This window comes from Palaemon carinicauda, chromosome 38 (genome assembly GCF_036898095.1).
Source record: "Palaemon carinicauda isolate YSFRI2023 chromosome 38, ASM3689809v2, whole genome shotgun sequence".
Classification (NCBI taxonomy): domain Eukaryota; kingdom Metazoa; phylum Arthropoda; class Malacostraca; order Decapoda; family Palaemonidae; genus Palaemon; species Palaemon carinicauda.
In genome coordinates, this window is record NC_090762.1 from 19,188,575 (window position 1) to 19,212,332 (window position 23,758).

The following is a 23,758-nucleotide window of genomic DNA, read 5'->3' on the forward strand; positions in this document are numbered from 1 at the left end:
TTATTTCATAAATTTTGTAAATATGAATTACCAAGTTAATGACCAGGTTTGTTTAGCAGTGGAATAAATATGACTGGATTGTATGAAATGCATTTTCATCGGTGCAGTTGGACCCGTAGACAAAGGATGGAAAAATGAATATAGAATTATTGGATTGATTTGTTGATGAACATCATTCCATTCGGAGTGGGAATGCCAGTGGCTCCCGAATGGTGAGACCCCTTTTTGTCTCGAATGTAGAGACCCCCCTTTTTTCTTTTGTCTCGAATAGAGAGACCCCCTTTTTGTCTCGAATGGAAAGATACTTAGTTTTGTCTCCAATGGAGAGAGACTTATTTTTGTCTCGGGGGGCCCCCCCCCTTTTTTTTTTTTTTTTTTTTTTTTTTTTTTTGTCTCGAATAGAGAGAGCCCCTTTTTTTGTCTCGAATGGAAAGAGACTTATTTTTGTCTCTAATGAAGAGAGACTTATTTTTGTCTCGAATGGAGAGACCCTTTTTGTCTCCAATGGAGAGAGACTTATTTTTGTCTCCAATGGAGAGAGACTTATTTTTGTCTCGAATGGAGAGACCGTTTTTGACTCGGATGAAGAGGTTTTTTTTTTTTTTTTTTTTTTTTTTTTTTTTTTTTTTTTTTTATAATGGAGAGACCCTCTTTTGCCTCGTAGTCATGCAGTTGAGTCGGGTTGGTTGCCATCAATTGATAGTAGATAATGGAGTCCGTCGTTGCTGCTGTTATATTAGATTAAGCTGGCCTTGTGCTTCCATGGTCTCGTACTGTCCTACTTCTGTATATTTATTCCCTGATTTCCTTTCCTCACTAGGTTATTTTCCCCTGTGTGAGTCATTAGGCTCATTAGCATCCTGGTTTTCAATGTAACTATTAACACTAATAATGCAATCCATAGTATTGAATCCAGTATAGTGCTTTATATAGTATAGCCCTTGTTATTTTAAAGTGTAATTAATAGGTTACTTGAGTAAACCACATATTGCCTATGCTTTAAAAGCAAGTCTATCGCTTCATTTAAAGTTAAGCCGAACGTCCTTTCTCCTTTCCTCTTTTCCAACACATCTGGAAGATTTTTAAAGATATCATTTCTCCCTAATAGTGGTGCCCTATTATAAGCTATTAGACGTTTATCATATTAGCCTTTTTATTCTGAAATTAAACAACCAAAAATATTATTTATTAGCTGCAGGCTACACAGAATATGATTTGGAACTGAGCGCGTCAATGGTATACTGGGAAACAGTCTGGCAAGTGGAAACATATAAACTGGTTTTTAGGTAATGGGATTGCGAACAATGTGTTCAGACAAGGTTGATTACTACAGTGGTACATCTTGCCTGAAAGTATATTCATAATTGGTATGACATTACCTGGGCCATCCTTCGTGGCCTAAATCTTGGTAGATGTAATGAAGACTTCTGTATTTTATAATCCTATTTGATTCTAAAGTTATATTAGAGAGAGTACTTGTGGGAAGCTATAGGACGCTTCTGAGTTGCATTGGCATATTTGGCGTTCTACACAAATATACGATACAAAAGAAACCATTGAACATTTATTTAAAAAAAAAACTCCAATCTCATATGCAGTACAAAATAAGAAGAAACATATTTTGTCTTTGAGGTAATTTATACAGGATTCAATACTTAAGAATACGTTACAATGCTAATGATTAAACTTGAAATATTCAATGAAATCTAATGCAATATCACTTTCATTACATGTAGCGCTTGTATTACAGTACAGATTCTACATAATATAAAGCATAAGTATTTTCTGGTTTTACTGATAAACGAAATGATAATTTCTTAATAGCTCGAGTTTTTTTCTGCCGATGTGTTCCTTATTTCAGTGAATGACAAATGGTCCTCACAAGACTTATGTCTGAAGCCGCACCTTGCTTAATTGATCAGTGGAGGCGAACTCGGATGTGGCTGAAAAGTGCCCAAATTGAATGGGAAACATTCTTTAATGAAAGCCTGTTTAAAGTTATCAAATTAATCCGTTTTATCATCTACAATAAGTCATCTTCGTTATTATTATTATTATTATTATTATTATTATTATTATTATTATTATTATTATTAGCTAATTTAAATCCCTTGTCGGAAAAACAGGACCCTATAAGCCCGAGGGTTCTAATAGGGAAAATAGCCCAGTGAGAAAAGGAAATAAGGAAATAGATGAACCACAAGAAAAGTAATGAAAAATTAAAATAACATTTTAAAAATAGTAACAAAATTAAAATAGATCCTTCATAAATAACTATAAATAAGTTACCCTGTTCAACATGAAAACATTCCCTGTAGATTTGAACTGTAGAAGTTCCACCATAAGCACTCGGTCTCTTTCCGACCCGGTGCCGTCCTGCTTTTAATATCTTTTTTCCCCTAAAGCATTTGAGGTACTGTTTTCGTCGTTCCGTTTTTAAAGGTCTATTTAGTCATCGTCACCTGTTTGAATTAATTTTCTAGAAATTGGCAGAGTTTTATTTTTCTCTCACCTTGAGATGACCAAGTCCGTCTTATCGGTTACTGTTGGAGGAATAATGCTCATTATTTCTCCAAGCTCGGTCTGTATACATCTTTTATAATACCTAGTGTGGAGAGAGGCATGGGCGTTGATCATATGTGTATATGGTCAGTCTCTAGGACATTGTCCTGTTTCTTGCCTTTGCCATTCATGAGAGACCTTTAAACCTTTAAACACGCTAAATGTTAACCTGCCTATTTCATTCGCATTAAATGTGTTTTGTCAACTTCATCAGCATAAGGAAGCAACTTTTTATTATTATTATTATTATTATTATTATTATTATTATTATTATTATTATTATTATTATTATTACCTAAGTTACAACCCTAGCAGGAAAAGCAGGGGATCTAAAGAGAAAAATAGCTCAGTGGGGAAAGGAAATATGGAAACACAGAATAATATGCCTGAGACCTCCCCCATTCTACAGTCACTATGTGGAGGTCGTCCTTTTCAAGATTGTCCTTTTCAAGATCTAGCTCGCCTCATACTTTACCTCGAGTCGGTCACTCAGACATTGATGTGCCCCTTTGCATCCTCTGCCGCTCATGAGTAACTTGTAATCCAGGGTTTTGTATTTTTCAAGAGACTGATCTTATCGCGTGTTTGCGTTAAGCCCCGCTCATTTTCCTTCATATATATCTGTAAAATTTTTAGCAATCAGTTAATGAGAAACGAAATTATTGAATTAAATTAGCCAAGTAATTTGAGACAAAATGTAAAAGAGGAAGGAATATTAAGAAACTTCGAATATACGAAACGTAGAATATTCAGTAAAATGAGCTGTAAATGAAATATAAAATAAAATAGAAAATAAATATTTTAAGGAAAAAAATATATAATATTTAGAATCAGTTAGGATTTGGGAGAATAATTTCATGATATCTACAAACTTTAACAAACAAATAAATGTTCTCCAAAGGTCCGATAGTATGGCCTTCAAATATCAACTTGGATGTTACCACTGTTCTAGATATATCCAGATTTAAAATTCACCCCCTACAAAATACTATCATCTTGGGGGCTGTACGCTTCCCCACCCCCACCCCCCTTGCATAGCCCACTGCTCCGTAATGACCAAGACTATTTCCTCTGTCCACATCCAATGCTTCCAAGTAATCCTTGTCCACGAGAAAGGGTTGAGATCTATAAAAGAATAGTCATTATGATGTCCTTAGAATCGATTCGACATATATGAAAAGTTACCTTATGTTGATCGTCGGTTAACGTTATTGTGGAACTAAATTAAAAATGTTTCAGAACAAGAATATATATATATATATATATATATATATATATATATATATAATATATATATATATATATATATATACAGTATATATATATATAATATATATATATACAGTATATATATATATATATATATATATATATATATATATATATATATATACACAAATACACTCACATACACACGCATATATATATATATATATATATATATATATATATATATATATATATATATATTTATATATATATATATATATATATATTTTATATATATATATATATATATATATATATATATATATATTGTTTATTCATTTAGACGAGACAGCCTTGGAAAATAAATAGGCAAGGTCGCTGGAGATTTACAAGGTTTATTCTGTGCAGTCTTAACCATATCCTTTTACTTAGATTCATTTCCTTAACTGAGCTATATCAATGAATCAATAACACACCAATCATTTAACATCGCTAAAACCATTATTCATAACCAAAGTCTTGACCCCGTTTATTGATACAGGATTTTACCCCTTTATCGTTCTCGTAAGCTAATTTAGTTTAATATTATCATTGTATTCTAACCTTTCATACATTTATTTCATGTATGGTAAATATTTGGTTGCATTAATAGTCTTTACATGCTGTATATTAATATATATGAAGCTTATGTAACTGGTAATTTTAACCTTCATTAAAGATCCAGATGTCTTCTTTAGTATTTAACGGAATTTTCTGTCAAAATTTAGTTAAATTTTCAATTTGTTGTTTTAAAGTAGATACTTTTATAATTTCTTATAACTTTATTTGTATGAATGCACTGACGTAATCTATGGATAATAGTATCTTTGTAGAAATGCCCCGATGAAAGCCTAAGTTATGGTCTAAAATTGCTATTGGCTAAAATGTAATGAATGGAATAGCAGAGTAACAAATTTCGTCTTTTCCTTCAAATTTTTATCCCTGAGGACAATTAATAATACAGAAAACTAGTATGTTGGACAAGGCGCCAGCCACCTGTTGAGATACCGCTAGAGAGTTACTGGATCCATCGAATGGCCAGGCAGTACTACATTGGATCCCTCTCTCTGTTTACGGCCTATTTTTCCTTTGCCTACACACTAACCGAATAGTCGGGCCTTTTCTTTCCCTGTTCTCCCCTATCCTCACACACCTAACAACACTGAGATTACCAAACAATTCTTCTTTACTCAAAGAGTTAACTACTGCACCCCGGTAAGGGTAGAAGACTCTTTATAGCTATAGTAAGCAGCTCTTCTAGTAAAAGGAAACACCAGAAACAAACTATTGTTCTCTAGTCTTAGGTAGTGCCATAGCCTCTGTACCATGGTCTTCCACTGTCGTTGGGCTGAGTTATCTTGGTTGAGGGTACACTTTGGCACACTATTCTATCTTATTTCCCTTCCTCTTGTTTTTTTCTTTTTTTTTTTTTTTTAAACGGTGTGTTGGGCAGGCTTAATAGAGGGGCCATGGATGCCTGGTTGTTTCTCAAGAAGTTGCCTTTGCTTTATCTGTTTCTTTATCTTCCTCACAAGTTTTCATTTTCAAAACCAACCTTACCGTCCTTCCTTCAGTTGAAGTGTCTATCCTGGAGGATACTTAGCCTTGCATAGTGTGTCGTCTCTGCCATGTTGACTGACCATTTTATCCGACTTTTTATCTCTACTCTATGGGTTGTATCAATCACATTATAAATATTTCTGTGCGTATTGTTTAACTTATCATTACTTTTAAGTTAGTTTTTAAGTATGATGAATCTTTTTTATTGCTTTTGGTTCTTATCCTGTCAGGAGACTTTGAGCAAAATCCGGGACCAGTACGTCCTAGACTTCACCAGTTTCATCTTCTTTATTGCAATATTCGCGATCTGCTTGCCAATATTCAAAACCTTACAGTTGTGTCCAAACAGTATGACATACTTTTTTTGTAAAATTTGGTTTCTCAAATGATTCATTCGTCTGAGATCCTTAATGCTGGTTTTAAGAAGCCAATAATTTTGAAACGGGATGCCATTCTTAGAGCAAGAGGAATGGTGGTGTATATTAGGACTGAGTACCCTGCTTCTCACAAGTCCTGCTACGAATGTGGATGTCATGAGATTCAGCTTATAAATGCTTGTGGTAGACATAGCAAATTCTATTTTAAAGGTTTAAAGGCTGCTTATAAATGGCAGAGGTAAGAGACAGTGTCATTGCCTGGTTAGCAGGACAATGCCCTAGAGACTGATCATATACACATATGATCAGTGCCCAAGCCCCCTCAACATCCAAGCAAAGACCAGGCAATGACTTCTGATGACTCCCAGGCAGAAGGCAGGTCTATGAGCTCCCCCAAACCCCCTATCCTTAGCTCACAAGAATGTTGAGGTTGCAGACACTACAAGAAACTATCGAGCTTGAGCGGGACCCGAATCCCAATCTGGTAAATCCCCACGAATGCAGACATGGATTAGTCTATCTTCGTTTGTCTTCTTACCATTATGGCCAAGATAAAAGTTGGCGGAAAGGTTTCTTTTATTTTTGTTGATGATTTCAATGCTCATCATAGGGAGTAGGTTAATTCTGTCTCTCCTACTGATCACCATGGCGTAAGTTTTGGACTTTACTTCTGAATCAGGCTGTGGGTAAATCATAAGTGAAGCTACTCACAGGTTTGGTAACTGCCTGGACCTAGGATACACTGACTCCCATAGTGTTATAACAAGTAAGGTTGGTTCTCCAATTGGGACATATAATCATAACTTAATTGTCCCTGATGTGTCATACTCATGTAAGATTTATGTAAAATCTCAGCAGACTAGAATGGCATTTTGAATGATCTTTTGAACTTGAATTGGCCACAATTGTATTATAGTGTTGATCCTGTTGTTCGTTTGAATGAGAAAATTGTCAACATAATTGATAGACAGATCCCTTCTTGTGTGTGAAAGTACTGAGTGAAAGACAAACCCTGGTTCATTGATGATTGTGGACGTGCTTTTTAGCGAAGCAGGCGGCCTATCATCTTTGGAAGGGTAACATATAAGATTTGACTTGGAATAGGTATACTCATTTAACAGCTTTCCCTCAGGAGTTTATGCTTCACCTGAAAAGGAATGTTTTTTTAACAATAAAAGAAACTCTTTCTGGTACAACTCGGAAAGATAAGTGATGGGCCACCCTTAAATCTGCACTTTTTGGTGAAGATGTAACAGTTCCTCCTTTTCTTAAACCAGATGGCTCTGTCACTCACTGTCCAAAGGAAAGGGTATCTCTTTTGGCTGATGTGTTTGACAGTAAGCAGAGTAATGAAAAACTTGATCTTCCTGATTCCTTTTTTCCTGAAGCTAAACTAATAAGTTTAGCTATTCGGTCTCGTGAAATCAAGGCTTTCATGATGGGCCTTGATGATTATGAAGGTGTAGAACCAAATGGTATTTTTCTTTTGTTTTTTATAAAGACGGCAAATATATTAGCTCCCAATTTATCTGTTATTTGCCGTAAGTTAGCAAGATGAGGTTCTTTTACCGCTTGTTGCAGAATTGGTAACGTTACTCCATTATGTAAATGTGTTTGTGGTAACTCAAACCCAGCTGATTACTGCCCAATTTCCATAACTACCATAATATCTAAAGTTTTAGAACAACTTGTGGCAAAACATTTAAATAGATTTGCTGAAGTTACAGTAATTATCTGTTCCCTAGTTTGCAATTAGGCTTTAGCAAAGGCCTTGGAGGATGTGATGCCCTTACAATCTCCAATGCTGTATAGAAATCCCTTGATTGTGGTCAGGAAGTTTATATAATTAGCCTTGATTTTATTGTTGCCTTGGACTGTGTCATGTTGATGGGCACCATAGTGAGTATAGGAATTTGACATCTGGTGTTCCTCGGGGTAGTGCTCTTGGCCCCTTACTTTTCGTACTACAGTATATACGCATAACATGTGGTTTGGCCTAGAAAACCAGCTCCTTGCATATGCAGATGATGCTACTCCCTTTGCATCAATTCCATCTCCTGAATGTAGATCTGGGATTACTATATCCCCTAGTAGAGATCTAGCTAAAATTACGGCATGGTGCAAATTATGGGGCATAAAGTTGAACCCTAACAAAACTCACGTATGACCGTAAGTAGGCAAAGGACAATGTCAGCATTGATAATGTTTCTTTAACACTATATGGCTCTTAAATGATCGGCACACTAATGATGATACACCAATTATTATAAACATCAACAATAATCCACCCTTACACAGATCACCACAATGGAATCTTGACAAGGCGGGCTGTTCAGGAGCTAAGCGAAACTGAAGGAAATTCAGATTAGTTTGAAAATGTAGACGATGAGATAGACTTACTGAATGGAACCCTCCATACAGCATGAATCAATTCAATTTCCAAAACCACAGAGTTATTCAAACGGCGACCAGTCCTGTGGTGGTCTTCAGAACTAATTGGCCTGCACAGAGTTGCAATAAAATCTTTGACTAAATTATTGCGAAGACATTGTACAGAGGAGATTTTAGCAATATACAATAAATGTAGAGCACAGTTCCATCGTGCAATGGAAGAAGCTAGCCGCCAGTCTTGAATAGCTACCATCTTCTGTATTGGGGAAAGTAAAAAAAAAATAAAAAAGATAGCAGGCACAATTACCCCCAACCCACTACCAGTCTTGAAGGTGAATGGTCAGTATGTGACTGGAGCACTTGAGGTTAGCAACCCTTTGGCTGAACATTTCTCCAATGTATCATGCAAGTGTGGAGAAGCTCCAGGTCACCAGTATAGAAGCATCAAATAATTAAAGCTATTAAATTTTACAACAAAAGGAGGAATCTTATAATGCTCCTTTTACTGAAAGGGAATTTGATTCCTCACTTCCTACTTGTTGTGATACAGCCCTGATCCTGATGGAATTCCATATGCAATGATTAAACATATACGTACCTATTTATACTAAGTTATTTATTTTAAGCATTATTAACAGCATATGGCATAAATTTCATTCTGATTTTGGGAACTATTATTTTAGCATGTTTAAAACCCAGTTTTTAGCGGCAGACTATCAACAATTGCATTGATATCTTGTTTATGTAAGATCATGGAGAAAATGGTCAATGCAAGACATGTGGTACCTGGAGAAGAAAGGTATTTCATCACCTATCCAGTGTGGTCTTAGAAAAATGCATGCAACGACTGATATGTTAATGTGACTTGAGTCGTCTATTTGTGAAGCCTTTGCTTCAAGCAGCACCATGTAACAGTCTTCTTTGACCTTGAAAAGGCATTTGATACTGCTTGGAGATATGGTATACTGTACAGTATTTGAAACCGTTCATAATTTGGAATCGAGACGAGAGCTATCATTGTTCATTCAAGCATTTGTTTCGCATAGAGATTTTCAAGTCAGAGTAGGTGAAACTCTGTCTAAGAGGAAATATCGAGAAGAAGGAGAACCCCAGAGTAGTGTGCATTAGCTATAAATGGGATATACTCTGTCATTCCCAAGATATTTTCTCAACACTTCATGTAGATAATCTCTCCATATCATTTGCTGGAGCTAGAATGGCAATGGTTAAGAAAAAACTACAACTCTCAATTGACAAAATTATTTATTGGGCAGATATTATTATTATTATTATTATTATTAAAATCCAAGCTACAACCCTAGTTTGAAAAGCAAGATGCTATAAGCCCAAGACCTCCAACAGGGAAAAATAGATAAGCTACAAGAGAAGTAATAAATAATCAAAATAAAAATTTTTAAGAAGAGTAACAACATTAAATTAGATCTTTTATATATAAACTATAAAAACTTCAAACCTAACAAGAGGAAGAGAAATAAGGTAGAACATCGTGCCCAAGTGTACCCTCAAGCAAGAGAACTCTAATCCAAGACAGTGGAAGGCCATGGTACAGAGGTTATGGCACTACCCAAGACTAGAGAACAATGGTTTGATTTCGGAGTGTCCTCCTAGAAGAGCTGCTCATCATAGCTAATGAGTCTCATACTCCCTTACCAAGAGGAAAGTAGCCACTGAACAATGACATTGCAGTAGTTAACCCCTTGTGCAAAGAAAAATGTTTGGATTTACATTTTCGACAAGCAAAACCGTTATCCATTTCTGTTGTACTCTGGGAGTGCATCCAGACCTGGATATGCACATCAAAGGCCAACAAATCCCATGTGTAAGTGAAGCTAATTTTTATGGTTGATATTTGACTGCAGGATAACATGGGTTCCTCACTTGAAAGCCTTAAAAGTAAAATATCTTGATGCTCTGAACCTTTTAAGGGTTTTGTCCCATACATCTTGTGGGCAAACTGCAAAACAATTATAAAGTTGTACAAAGCTTTACTTTTTTTTCAAAGATTAGTATGGGGGAGAAATATACTCTTCAACTACCCCAACCCAATTAAAGATTTTAGATTATATACACCATACTCGTATCAAATTGGCCACACAAGCCTTAAGAACACCTATCCTAAGCCTCCTTGTTGATGTTGGAGAATTACCTTTTGACCTTCTGTTGTATTGGTTTAGTTTGCAAAGACTTTCTTTCATTAACCTTTCAGACTGCAAACCTTGTAAAGCCTTGGAGACATTTTGAGTTGCAACTAAAATCTCAAACTTATTGGTTTCAGGTAAAACAATTAATAAGCAGTCTTGAAATAGCTAGAAATGAAGTGCTTTCATTTAGATACTGTATTACCAACCCTCCTTGGAAATTACGAGCGATATCTTTCTGTAAATATTTCATCAGTGTATAAAAGAACATTACAGTACTTAGAATCCCAGTTACTTTTTTATGGAACATGTTGAAGAACATAGGGAATCGACTTTTATCTTTACTGATGGCTCCAAATCAGATGCTGGAGTAGGATTTGGAATATATTATTATTATTATTATTATTATTATTATTATTATTATTACCACCTGCTAAGCTACAACCCTAGTTGGAAAAACAGGATGCTATAAGCCCAAGGGCTCCAACAGGGAAAAATAGCCCAGTGAAGAAAGGAAATAAGGAAATATAAGAAGTAATGAGCAATTAGAATAAAATATTTTAAGAAAAGTAACAACATTAAAACAAAACTTTCAAATATAAACTGTACTATTACTATTACTTGCTAAGCTACAACATAGTTGGAAAAGCAGGATGCTATAAGCCCAATGGCTCCAACAAGGAAAATAGCCCAGTTAAGAAAGAAAAAAAAGAAAATAAAATATTTTAGGAGGAGTAACATTAAAATAAATATCTCCTATACCGTATAAACTATAAAAAACATAACAAAATAAAGAGGATAAGAAATAAGATACAATAGTGTGCTCGAGTGTACCCTCGAGCAAGAGAATTCTAACCCAAGACAGTGGATGACCATGGTACATCTCTACCCAAGACTAGAGAACAATGGTTTGATTTAGGAGTGTCCTTCTCCTAGAAGAGGTGCTTACCATAACTAAAGAGTCTCTTCTACCCTTACCAAGAGGAAAGTGGCCACTGAACAATTACATTGCAGTAACCTCTTGAGTGAAGAATGATTGTTGGGTAATTTGTGTTGTCAGGGGTATGATGACAGAGGAGAATATATAAGGAATAGGCCAGAGTATTCAGTGTGTGTGTGTAGGCAAAGGGGAAAAGAACCATAACCAGAGAGAAGGATCCAATGTAGTACTGTCTGGTAAGTCAAAAGACCCCATAACTCTCTAGCGGTAGTATCTTATGTCAGTTTGTTCAACATAAAAACATTTCCTGAAAGTTTGAACTTTTGAAGTTCTACCGATTCAACTACCCAATTAGGAAGATTATTCCACAAATTGAGCACAGCTGGCATAAAACTTTTAGAATACTGTGTAGCATTGAGCCTCATGAAGGAGAAGGCCTGACTATTAGAATTAACTGTATGCCTAGTATTACGAACAAGATGGTACTGTCCGGGAAGATCTGAATGTAAAGGATGGCCAGGATTATGAAACATTTCATGCATCATGCATAGCGAACGAATTGAACGATGGTGCCAGAGATTATCTAGATCATGAAAAAGAAATGTAATAGACTGTAAGTTCTTATCCAACAAATTAAGATGAGAATCAACAGCTGAAGACTAGACAGCAGAACAATACTCAAACCAAGGTAGAATGAAAGAATTAAAACACTTCTTCACAATAGATCACTGAAAATTTTACGAGACTTTCTTAATAAACCAATTTTTTGTGCAATTGCAGAAGACACAAACCTATTGTTTTTCTCAAAAGTAAACTTGCTGTCAAGAATCACACCTAGAATTTTAAAAGAGTCATACAGCGTTAAAGAAACATTATCAATCCTGAGGTTGGATGTCGAGGAGCAACTGTCCTTGACCTACTTATAATCATACTTATGAGTTTTGTTAGGATTCATCCTCAAGTCCCATAATTTTCACCCTGCGTTAATTTCAATTAGATCTCTATTATGGGATTCAGCAAACCGAGATCTAGATTCAGGAGATGGAATTGATGCATAGAGAGTAGCATCATCTGAATAGGCTAAACCACATCGTGTATATACTGTAGTGCGAAAAGTAATGGACCAAGAACACTACCTTGAGGAACACCAGATGTTGCTTTCCTATACTTACTATGGTGCCCATAAACAACTCTTTGGGGTCTATTACTTGAAAATTCAATAATGATGATGAGAAAAGACACTCCGACTCCCAACTACAGCATTTAAATTTGAAAACAAGGGCTTCATGGTCAACATGGTCAAAGGCGGCACTAAAATCAAGGCAAATCATACACAAATTTCCTGACTACAATACAGCATTGGAGCTTGTAAGAAGGGCATCACATCCTCCAAGACCTTTACAAAAGTCAAATCGTAAACTAAGGAACAGATGATTACTTTCTACAAATCTATGTAGATGCTTAGCCAAAAGACGTTCAAAAACTTCAGATAATATGGGAGTTATGGAAATTGGGCGGTAATCAGTTGGACTTGGGCTACCACAAACGCATTTACATAGTGGAGTAACATTATCAATTCTCCAACAAGTGTTAAAGCTCTTCTTGGTAACTTTCACAAAACAACTGATAACTTTGGAGCCAAGAAATCTGCAGTCTTTATAAAAAACAAAGGAAAAATATCATTTGGGTCTACACCTCTATAAGTATCAAGGTTCATCAAGAGAGCTTTAATTTCACAATATCAAAAAGCTTAACTTGTTAGTTTAGCCTCAGGAAAACAGGAATGAGGAAGATCAAGTTTCTAATTACTCAGCTTACTGTCAACACATCAGCCAAAAGGATTACCTTTTCCTTTGAACAGTGGGTGACAGTCATCTGGTTTAAGTAAAGGAGGAACGGTTGCATCTACACCAAAGAGTGCTTTTAATTGTATAGGTATACTTTCTCTAGTATCTTCTATATTTACTGCTGAACTATGTGGCAAACTAATTGCTATTGAAAGATAGCATTAAAAGAAGAGGAGAATTTTACAATTTTTAGTGATGCAAGAAGTGTCCTACAAGCTAAATTGCCACCAAGAAGGCATTTCGTACTGTGTAATGATTTTTTAGCAAGTATAAAGAGTTGGTTTTATAATAATTGACAACCGCATTGGGATACCTTAGATGAAAATAAGTGAAATAAATATTATATCGCCTTGGAAGTATATCATGAGGCCCCGAAAGTGGGAGACTACTCTTTGTCGTGTTCGCATTGGTCACACTTGGTTGGCACTTGAGTTTTTGATGACTGGTCAATACTAGGTATATTGCGACAACTGTCTGGTACCAATGACAGTGAGGTATTTGTTGACTGAATGCCCCACTTTTGGCACCTTAAGAAATATATATCTATTTGAGGCTCATGGTGAGGATGGCAGGCCCATCCTTTCCAAGATTCTTGAACAGGATTTGTTGTATGATGCTAGCAGTATTTGTATATTTATTTCAGAAACAGATCCTCTGAAAACTTTCAACTTTTATACAGTCCTCCTTGCATTTAAATTGAATTTCCTTTTATTTTTAATTTTTTATTCATAATAGATGATATCCACATCAATGACCTTTGATGTCAGGATGCCAGATAATTCAAAATCAATCATGACTCTCTTAAAGAGAGAATGCCTTGTAGTCATTTTCCTTCAACAAGGAATATCGTTTCCATGTTGAAGCATTGTGACAGGTAAAAGGGCTCTCGAACTTAGGGAAACTGCTCCCTCAGTTTGAATCAAAATTTCTTTCTTCTATTTCTACTTCTCAACATTATCGGATCACCTCCTAATTTTAACAACTTTCTTTCATCTTGTTTCCTTTATTTCTATATACAGTATATTTTTTGTTTATTTCTTTATTTATTTATATATTTTGTTCCTTAAGTGGCGTGAATATTTTCACATTCGTAATTACTGCCTGCTTAGATGAATGGGAGAAAGGCTCACGGTTGGGAGGTATTTGCATTCAAAGCTATATGTGAGAGTAATGGATGATCTCAGCCATCCCAAAGAGGTTTTGAGCCTTTTTTAACAATTGGATCATTGGAATCACGGGAGATCCAATGATTGAGGTGGGACTCTTGTTTTCTGGCTGGAAGCCCATCATTACAGATATGGGGAGAATGATTCCATGTTTTTTTATCTCTGTCCCAACAGGTGGGTTTAGCTTAAACATGTGCTTCTATATAGTGGGGTCCCAATTATGCGAGAATTTGGTTGATTCATAGCATCGCAGATTTCAATACACATGACGGGAATAATTCCATTAAGGCAAGGCAAATGGCAACTTACCCAGTCAAACTTGTTTACTTTCCATTTTCAATACTAATTACTCTACTGTATTTTTCTAATATGAAATTCTTGTTATGAATTAATAAAACATTAAAAAAAGTTTCATAAAGTGTTGACAAGTTGAAAAAGTTTGATATTACGTCCCGGTTGTGTAAATACCGTATATTTCCACTGAAGACGACCTAAAATTAGGGCCAATTTTAATTAACTTGTCATATCTGTTGTACAAGACAACAAGTGAATTACAAAACCATCTATGGATAGGCTAGCTTTTGCTGTATCATTTGAAATCCAAATTAACTAAAGACAATTGTATATCATGCTTTTCCTAAACACGCTACCTATAAAACCATTGATAAAGTTTCATTGCCAATCATAACGAACAAATGAACATATTTACACATCAGTGTGTAGGTTACCTTTTGCAGCAAAAGATATTCTACCAAATATTGGTTATGTAATGAATGTTTCATCGCCGAACATGACAAACAAATGAATGCAATTACACATCCAACTGATAACCAGTGATTCTAAAAGCTTTTAGTAAATATGTTACAGTATTACATATATTTTACTTATCATATCCCTAAAAATACATTCACGTCACAAAACAAACTATTTTCTTTGCGTTTAGTTAACAATAACAGTATGATAATTTATGATAATTTTGAATTATTAAAAGGGACAATTTTAGGTTCCATTTCCAAAATATTTTTTCCTAAAGGGCCTCCACTTCAGTTATGTCTGTTCAATTCCATAACTTATACACACATCAATTATGGAACAACCTATACCCACATCAATTATGGAACCAGGGAAAAAAAAAAAAAATGATACTGGCGTAGTTGAATATTAAATTATTGAACAATTTGGTTACCACTATAACGTTCGATGTGACAGAGAAAATGGTGCGATTAGAGAATGAGGATAATTTGAATCATGATGCATTTTTAATGAAAAATTATTATGCCAATATAAATGTTATTAATACCATCATTAACATATGCTAATGTAAATGTTATTGCTACCATTAAAATTATCGAAAGGTTAGAGAAAGAAAGATAAAGGTTTGAGAACGTAACCACAACTCAATGTTTACATTTTCTCAGCAGGAAACGAATAGATAAAAGTTGTTCTCATTGTTGATATGAAATTTTTCCTCAAATAGGATATTTATTATGATAAAATAAATATGGTAAGGTTACATTTATTATCAGTTATCATAACCATTCCTACGCTAACCTTCCCATGCAGTACTTGAAAAGACATAGTCAAGTCTTCATCATGTTTAGGATGACAATTGTGGACTTTCATAATTCTGACGTGTCAGTGATCATGCTTGTGGGGTCCTCCTATGTGCCTTCCCAGTTCATGGAGGAGTGGTTATTTCAGGTAAAGTTAACAAATGCTCAGTATGAACAGACTTCTTTACGCATGTGCATGGGGAGAGGTTCGTTTCAGTTTGTCTGGATGTTCGTGACTCATAGACAAAGGCTTTGCAGAAAGAAATTCATTTTTTGAGAACTAATAATTACATAAAAGGGGAATCGCACATTCCGAACACACGTATTGCAAGACCCAACTGTTTATGTTATCCCACGGGTAGGATATGGAGTGGACCATCTTGGGAAGTACACTCTCGCTGTGCTGATAGTAGAGAATGCAAATTTCTTTTCCAATGTATACCTTCTTAACATTCTCAAGCAGGTAAACTAACCAACAAACAAAACCATTGAAAATGTTTCCTTCCAATGACGACCCCACCAATACCTGGGATATGACAACCTGGAAACTAAAAAGGATCGCTCTTCCAATGTTCCAAAAATTGATGACAATGTAAGGAAACCAAGTCATTCAAATTTCATTACGAAGCATTTATACACAACCTTGCAGTAAAATGAGTGAAATCAAGATGAATTTCAAATATGATAAGAGGGAAGCATGGATCTGCTATAGTAACCATGAAGCTTTCAAAGCAATCTGCAGTTTCAATAACAGATAGTTGTGAGATTACCAGTGTGTTATGCAATGCAGCTCCTGGAAGCGTTAATGTTTATTGCTCCTAGCGATTGCAAACATACTGGGAACTCATCGACATACCCTTCACTACTGGTACTGAAAGACCTTAGGAGACCAAAACCTCCCGTAGTGCACCAAACACAGAAGGAACCCCACACACCACTAGCATCTAAAAGTTCGCCAACATAGATCCGGGGGACTCCTTGCTACTGTCGCACACTCCCCAGGGAATGAGCAAGGGAAGTAAGCACAGCAGTGATAGATGCACCCAATGACTTGAAGGAGGCAGCAAAGCTCTCTCTCTCCCGCTTAAAGCATATGCCTGCCATGGGAAGGAGGCTATGACCTACACATGACACTTGGGGATGATAGTGAACAATCATGCCCCTAGCAAGAGCACAGCGAGTGTGGATCTACAGGTGGTTTAGCAATGTAAATTCCATCCCCTCCCATGACCTCGTGTCTTGCTTCACGATAACCAGCAATAACCAGTGTTCACTTCCTTAAAGAAAAAGTTTAAAAGTACACTTCATTGCTCTGAAAATACACACCCTACCTGAAGGAGGTTGGTTTGTATTCTCTCATAAGACCAACCTTAGTTATTGCAATGAAATATCCCATCACTTTACACTATTACATTGTAAAAATATTTCCATTCAAGTACGAGCCTCTACTGTAGTACGAAAATCCATTAAACAAAAGATTTGGAATTCAAATTTGTAGAGATCAAAGGTGCAAATTGAATGAATGATCTAGTCCAGTACAAAATATATTTATTATATTTAATCATATAAAGCTTAATACATAAGAAAATAAGTGCATTACAAATGGAATCATCCTGCATTTTAACAAGTTTAAATGTCATGAAAATTAGTAAACCTTACAGGACCATATATTGCAACAATGAGGGCCTATTTTCTATCATCATACATGTGGCCATTTTGCAGAAATTGAAAGGTCTAAATCTTATACAGTAGATCAATATAGAAACTTATTGTAGTTATTTTCATAGGAATGTATTACTCAAAGTGTCCAGAATGTAAGAACAATAAAAATACAAAAATAAACGACTACTGGAAATCTTTAGAACGCATAGTTTTGATTGACATTTAAATATATCTAATCAAATATGTAACCACATGGAAAGAAATGCTCAAATATGTTTGGGTTAGGAAAAACTTGATATAACATTGACGAATACCTAATATTCATTGTTATCAAAAACACAATGTAATGCAAATATACTTCCACAGCTCTCTACTGTTCTTTACAAGTACACAACCATGCAGTTAGTAAATAACATACAACTACTCAATACCTTTAGTTATGCTTTCCTTATGGGCATGATACATTAACTTAGTAGAACTAAGAAGTTACGGCTGTGTAAAATTAGCTATGAAGCAATACAGTTATAACCATTTAAGATTATTATTATGGATCATTAAATTTCCTGGATTTTTTTTTTTTTCAATTAATTGAAACTAATAGATGTTAGCAGACCAAAAAAAAAGTCATACAATCATTAATCCTGGTCTAGTCATACCAATGGAGAAAATTTTTTCAAAGATGCTCCTCAATGATAAAATTACTTTTAATAAAAAGAGGAAGAAAATCCTTTCACAGAACAACAAAAAAAAAATACAAACCAATAGTTTAATATCTTTTCCAGTAACCAATAATCAGACATGCTTAAGTAAACCATATAATTTATCTGTAGCACCGTTTGAATTTAAGGCTTAGACAAAACTTTTCCTCAAGACATTTTCATTCCCTTTTCACAGCAATTGTATATGAAAACCACAGAATAGCGACTACCTTAACCTTTACTTTGACTATTGCATTATTAATAAATGCACCAAAATTATTTATTGCAATAAGTTCGCATACTAGGCTAATTAAAGCTTTTGAACAAACCATATGACAGGTTTTAACCAACTATTGGACTACACTGTATATGTTGGCAAAACCATAATGGAAAAATAAGCTTAAAATCTCAAGGTAGTTATTATAAATGCCATCAAAATTTATCTTGGCCAACCTACAGGTAATACTTTTAATCAAGAACACTGTCTACTCTGCATGCCATATATTTCTAATGCCCTGTCAAGTGAGTTAACTTCTTCCAAACAGCCTTTCCATCACAGTATAAAAAAAAATCTTATTAAATAGAGGATGCTTCAAGACTGATGGTATACAAACCATTGACAGTGGCATGATTTTAATTTTTAAAACCTTGCATATCATTAAACTATTAAGTAGATAACACTAACCTGCTAACAAGATAATCTATGACACGGTTTAACAAATACCAATATTCATTTCACATCCACAACCAACATATAGCTCTCGTTTAATATCTACCTTGACAGGTTTTAAAACTTTCAGCATTTGTTCATAATAAAAGAATAAGTACTTGAATAGAAAAGTTTTTAATTAGGTATTTCTAAAGCACCATACTTAGCCCTCTTTACTTGGAAGACTTAAAATTTTTACTCCTGAACAGAAAACTTTATGTTATTGGCCTCAAGTCGATCCCTGAGAGAAGTCTTAAGAAAGGCAGCACCTGGTGGATAAACACCGCCTCTGAAAAAGGAATGTTTGCTTGAGAAAAAAATAACTTGTAAAATTAAACACTTGCAAATGCAAGTAAATATTTTCATACATTAATCTATAACTAGAACAAACTATTTTATCACCCCTGCCTTTGTACACTACCTCACCATCTGCTAGGAAGAAGGTAAAGAACTCTTCAGATTTAAGTGGACTTGAAACCTGAACACTTCAAATAAAAAAACCTGAACACTTCAAATCAAAAGTAGGGAGAGAAGTAGGTGGGTCACTAGTTTTACTCTGAGGTTACGTAGAGAAATAAGATTTTAATTTAAAAATCATGTTCATTCCCATTAATCACACTTCTGAATAGAACACACATCCTCGGCACACAATTTACGGGTGAATTTAGTTCACTGGGACAGGCGTAAACTTTCATATTACTTGTCAAATCAATTTTATTCATGGGGAAGTAGTTTACCTTGGTCTGAAAGATATGAATCAACTTTTCCCTTTTAATAAATATGATTTAGGGTTACCTTGTCAGGTGTGAAGTTAGTTGTGAAACAATTTTAGGGTAAACAAGGATATGCATTTTAAGGGGGGATCTGACAGCTTGAATACATCACGTTTAAATGTTATTCTATTTCTTGCACTACAAAATCCATAATGCTAACAAACCTTGGCAAGACTAAATTAAATGTACTAAAAACATTCAAGTTTATGGCATGTACTAAAAACATTCAAGTTTATGGCCGAGTCTCAACTGTTTTATTACCATGCAGTATAATAGATACTGCATAATAGTTATATGGTAAAATTAACAAAAAATTAATTTTGAACATGAAAGGATTTCACATAAAACTATTAAATTCACAAATATTTTAAAATTTTATTTCTGGAAATAAGACAGGATTCCATTGGGCCAAATAGCAGACTAAACTCAAGACCTTTATAGTAGTATTTAAAAAATGAAAACTTTACAAATTTTTTATTCAATTTGTATTTTTCCTAACCTTTACAAACCTGAAACCTTTAATATGGTTTTTAAGGAGGTAAACACAGCTGGCTGCCTTGACTTTGACCTTTGACTACTTGGGTGGTTGAAGTGGACTATGTAAGTTGAAGGTTTCAGGTTAACCCTTTTACCCCCAAAGGACGTACTGGTAAGTTTCACAAAACTCATCCCTTTACCCCCATGGACGTACCGGTACGTCCTTGCAAAAAACTGCTATTTAAATTTTCTTTTCTATATTTTTGATAATTTTTTGAGAAACTTCAGGCATTTTCCAAGAGAATGAGACTAACCTGACCTCTCTATGTCAAAAATTAAGGCTGTTAGAGCAATTTAAAAAAAAATATACTGTACTGCAAAATGTGCTTGAAAAAAAATAACCCCTGGGGGTTAAGGGTTGGAAATTTCCAAATAGCCTGGGGGTAAAAGGGTTAGTAAAAAAATGTTATTTGTTCCTATACATTATACAAAACCATGCATTGTCCAACTTGAATCCTGCCTGTCAGCCTCCTAACTACCCAAGCACCAAGATGATGTAGGTGTTAGGCTAGGCCTCAACTAGGGACTAGTGTACAGTCTAGGAGGAATCTATAGCCTTCCAGATATGAATGTCCAAATGTATACGCATGCATAAGAACGTGAACAAGATGGTTATCATGCATGTCTATGATCTTGTGTGTCTCGGTGATCTCTCTCATGTTGTGTGTTGTTCACACATTGGTAATCGTGAGCGTTTAGATAACTGTGGTTCTAGGTTTAACATTCACCAAAAATTGTCTCTCAGCTAATCATGGCACAAACAGGGTGCACTGTACTCATAGAGATGATTTCACGTGTGGGGCGCACATACCAGGCAATGCTTGAGGTGATCGTATGCATGGCGAATCCAGACAAGATCTTTTACTACAAGACAATCATGTTTATGAAAACACTCGTGAATGTCAAGTCTTGATCATGTTTAGGATAACGATTATGTACTTTCATAATTCTGACGTGTCAGTGAGCATGCTCGTGGGTTTCGACTACATGCCTTCCCAGTTCATGGAGGAGTGGTTGTTTCTTCAGGTGAAGTTGACAAATGCTCAGTACGAACAGACTTCTTTACGCATGTGCGTGGGGAGGGGTTCGTTTCAGTTTGTCTGGATGTTCCTGCAAGTGGGAGAACAGTGTATCTCTACATCCTGACCAGTAGCACTCATGCCAATTATCTAATGACATTTGGCCCTTGAGGCAAAAGCATGTGCCCTAGAACCTTGTACCTGCATGCCTCTCTGTGGGGAGGGTTTCAGTACAACACCACTACTAAAAATCCATGCAGAGGAACTGGAAGAACACTTTAGACACTCCAGCAGGCAGCTCCTCAACAAGGAAACAAGGCACAGGAACAGACTAATCAGAGGAAGGGTAGCGACAACCCTGCTTCTCCACTAAGTCAAGGGTTTTCTTGCTGCATTCCAACTGCTACAGGCAACGAGGGCTTGTCTGTGGCAGCAGGCAAGAGCGTGTCCACGGTAGTCACAACACAGCTCTCCTTTGCAAGCCATGGAAGAGTGGCAAAAGGACGAGAAGACCTTGAGACCTAGAGGATGCTAAGACCTCAGTAAGTTTCTCTGCCAACGGGGCACCACTGATACTAAAGGCAGGCCACAAAAGCCCAGGTCCAAGTCCTTGCAAGAGTAGGCTGCAATTATGATGGTGGAAGAGCTTTGGGCAAGAGGCAGGGGTTTCTCCTTTGCTAGTGAAAGGAATTACTGTAATTTCACTAAAGGACCTCCCTGAGGAAGGGCAGTGGCTCCCCCTCCTTACTTCCTCCAACATTCAGTCTCAGATGGAAAAGAATGAGCAGCAGACAGTGAATCTGAAGAAGAAATGAAAGTGCTTGAAGGTTTCTTAGGCATCAGCTTGAGTATTGCCAAGACTGACTTCAAAGAATTTGTCTTTGACTTTGCCTTCTTATTTGCAAACTCAATCCACTGCACACAAGGCCAGGCCAGTCCCTACACTCAGAATATGGGGAATTCTACAAACAGTCGTTCAACTACAAGACTACACCAGGTGATGAGGGTTAACCTCCGGTTTAATCATGTACCTGCAAGACACTGCTACGTTTATCCGGACATAACACCATGTCCACCCAGAACCTATGCCACTAATAGCAAGAAAACAATCTGGAAAGAAATATCAAAACTTAAATCAAGCCTAAATAGGATATTGAGAAGTATGTACATAAAGAATGGCAGTACCAGTTGGGAGGCGAGGCTTACCCACTTCAGTAGCTGCATTTACCTCATTAAAAACTTAATGGCCGTTATAGCTTCGCTGTAGTCCTACTCCTACTAAACATCAAAGGTTTATATTACATATAGGAACAAAAATGAAGCCCCAATTTGTGATATAAACTAAAGAGCAAGCACACAAAACATGAAATTAGTTTAAAAAAAATATACAATTGTACTTACTTGACAGGGAGCCTATCCTTTTCCTCAAGAATCGTTAAGGCAGCCTGAGTTACAACAATAGCACAAGCAGTATATCCTGGATCAGGACCCACAACCTATAAAAAAAATTTTAAGGTAAAGAAAAAATTGACCTCAGAAATATGATATGCTGTACAGTTTTTCATTTTGGCATTATAATTTATTTAGAAAGAAAAAGTTGAAATTCAAATAGCCTAACAGTAGTAGAGAAAAAGGAACGTGGACATTATAATACAGCACTGAAAGCTAGCGGGTACAAAGAACTTGTAGCAATACCTACGCACCAGCCCTATAAAATATATTGAATTATGAAGTTGTATCAAGACTATAGTAAGAAAAAAGGGCCCTCTTTCAACAATAAAAATATTTCAAGACTACAATTTTTAATGTAAGACCAAAGTGGTATAAGAACCAAGATCTTTACCGTTACTGTTTTTGTTGTGTTAGGAGGATCTGTATGTTGCTCTGCAGGATCTTCCAGCTTTGTGTCCCATCCTTTCCCAGTGAGTGTGATGCAGAATTTCAGGCCTTTTAATGTTGATAGCTCAGGTCCTTTTCTTGAAAATATACCAAAAGTGAAGATTTCTGGATACTGAAATAAGAAATAAGACATATTAGTCAAAATACCTAAATACTCCTTTTGTTGGAAAATATCTTAAGGAACAAGACTCTGCTGCACTAAAATTGTTATTTTGAAGTTACTCCAAACTCTAAGTTTTCTATTTCTCAATCAATTTTTATATTTCAACTAAAAATACACACACAAATACTGTATAGAGGCAAAACTTCCGATTGTGACTTTTTCATGAAGTTTTTTTAATTTTCAAAAATTGACTTCTAGATTGCACATACATACATATACCAAGGCACTTCCCCCCATTTTTTTTTTTTTTTGAGAGGGGGAGGTTAGCCGACATCAAACAAATGAAACAGAAAAGGGGACCTCTCCTCTCTACGTTCCTCCCAGCCTGACAAGGGACTCAACCGAATTCGGCTGGTACTGCTAGGGGTGACACAGCCCACCGTCCCCCCCCCCCCCCCCCGTTATCCACCACAGATGAAGCTTCATAACACTGAATCCCCTACTGCTGCTACCTCCGCGGTCATCCGAGGCACCGGAGGAAGCAGTAGGGCCTAC

The 23,758-nt window shown here is 35.8% G+C and overlaps 2 protein-coding genes across 4 annotated transcripts in view; one reads left to right on the forward strand and one right to left on the reverse strand.

Annotated features, from left to right (window-relative positions):
* LOC137630438 (uncharacterized) overlaps window positions 1-23,758 on the forward strand; it is a 304,794-nt gene that overhangs the window by 138,763 nt on the left and 142,273 nt on the right. The gene's annotated exons all lie outside the window — the stretch shown is intronic.
* Window positions 17,332-23,758, reverse strand: part of LOC137630439 (saccharopine dehydrogenase-like oxidoreductase) — a 46,716-nt gene continuing 40,289 nt past the window's right edge. For both annotated transcript variants that reach the window (XM_068361909.1, XM_068361910.1), the window contains exons 8-10: window positions 23,045-23,212; window positions 22,603-22,697; window positions 17,332-19,161 (exon numbers count right to left, since the gene is read on the reverse strand). In XM_068361909.1, the coding sequence (XP_068218010.1) occupies window positions 19,068-19,161; window positions 22,603-22,697; window positions 23,045-23,212 (357 nt within the window). In that variant the 3' untranslated portion in view covers window positions 17,332-19,067. The remainder of the gene's footprint in view (window positions 19,162-22,602; window positions 22,698-23,044; window positions 23,213-23,758) is intronic.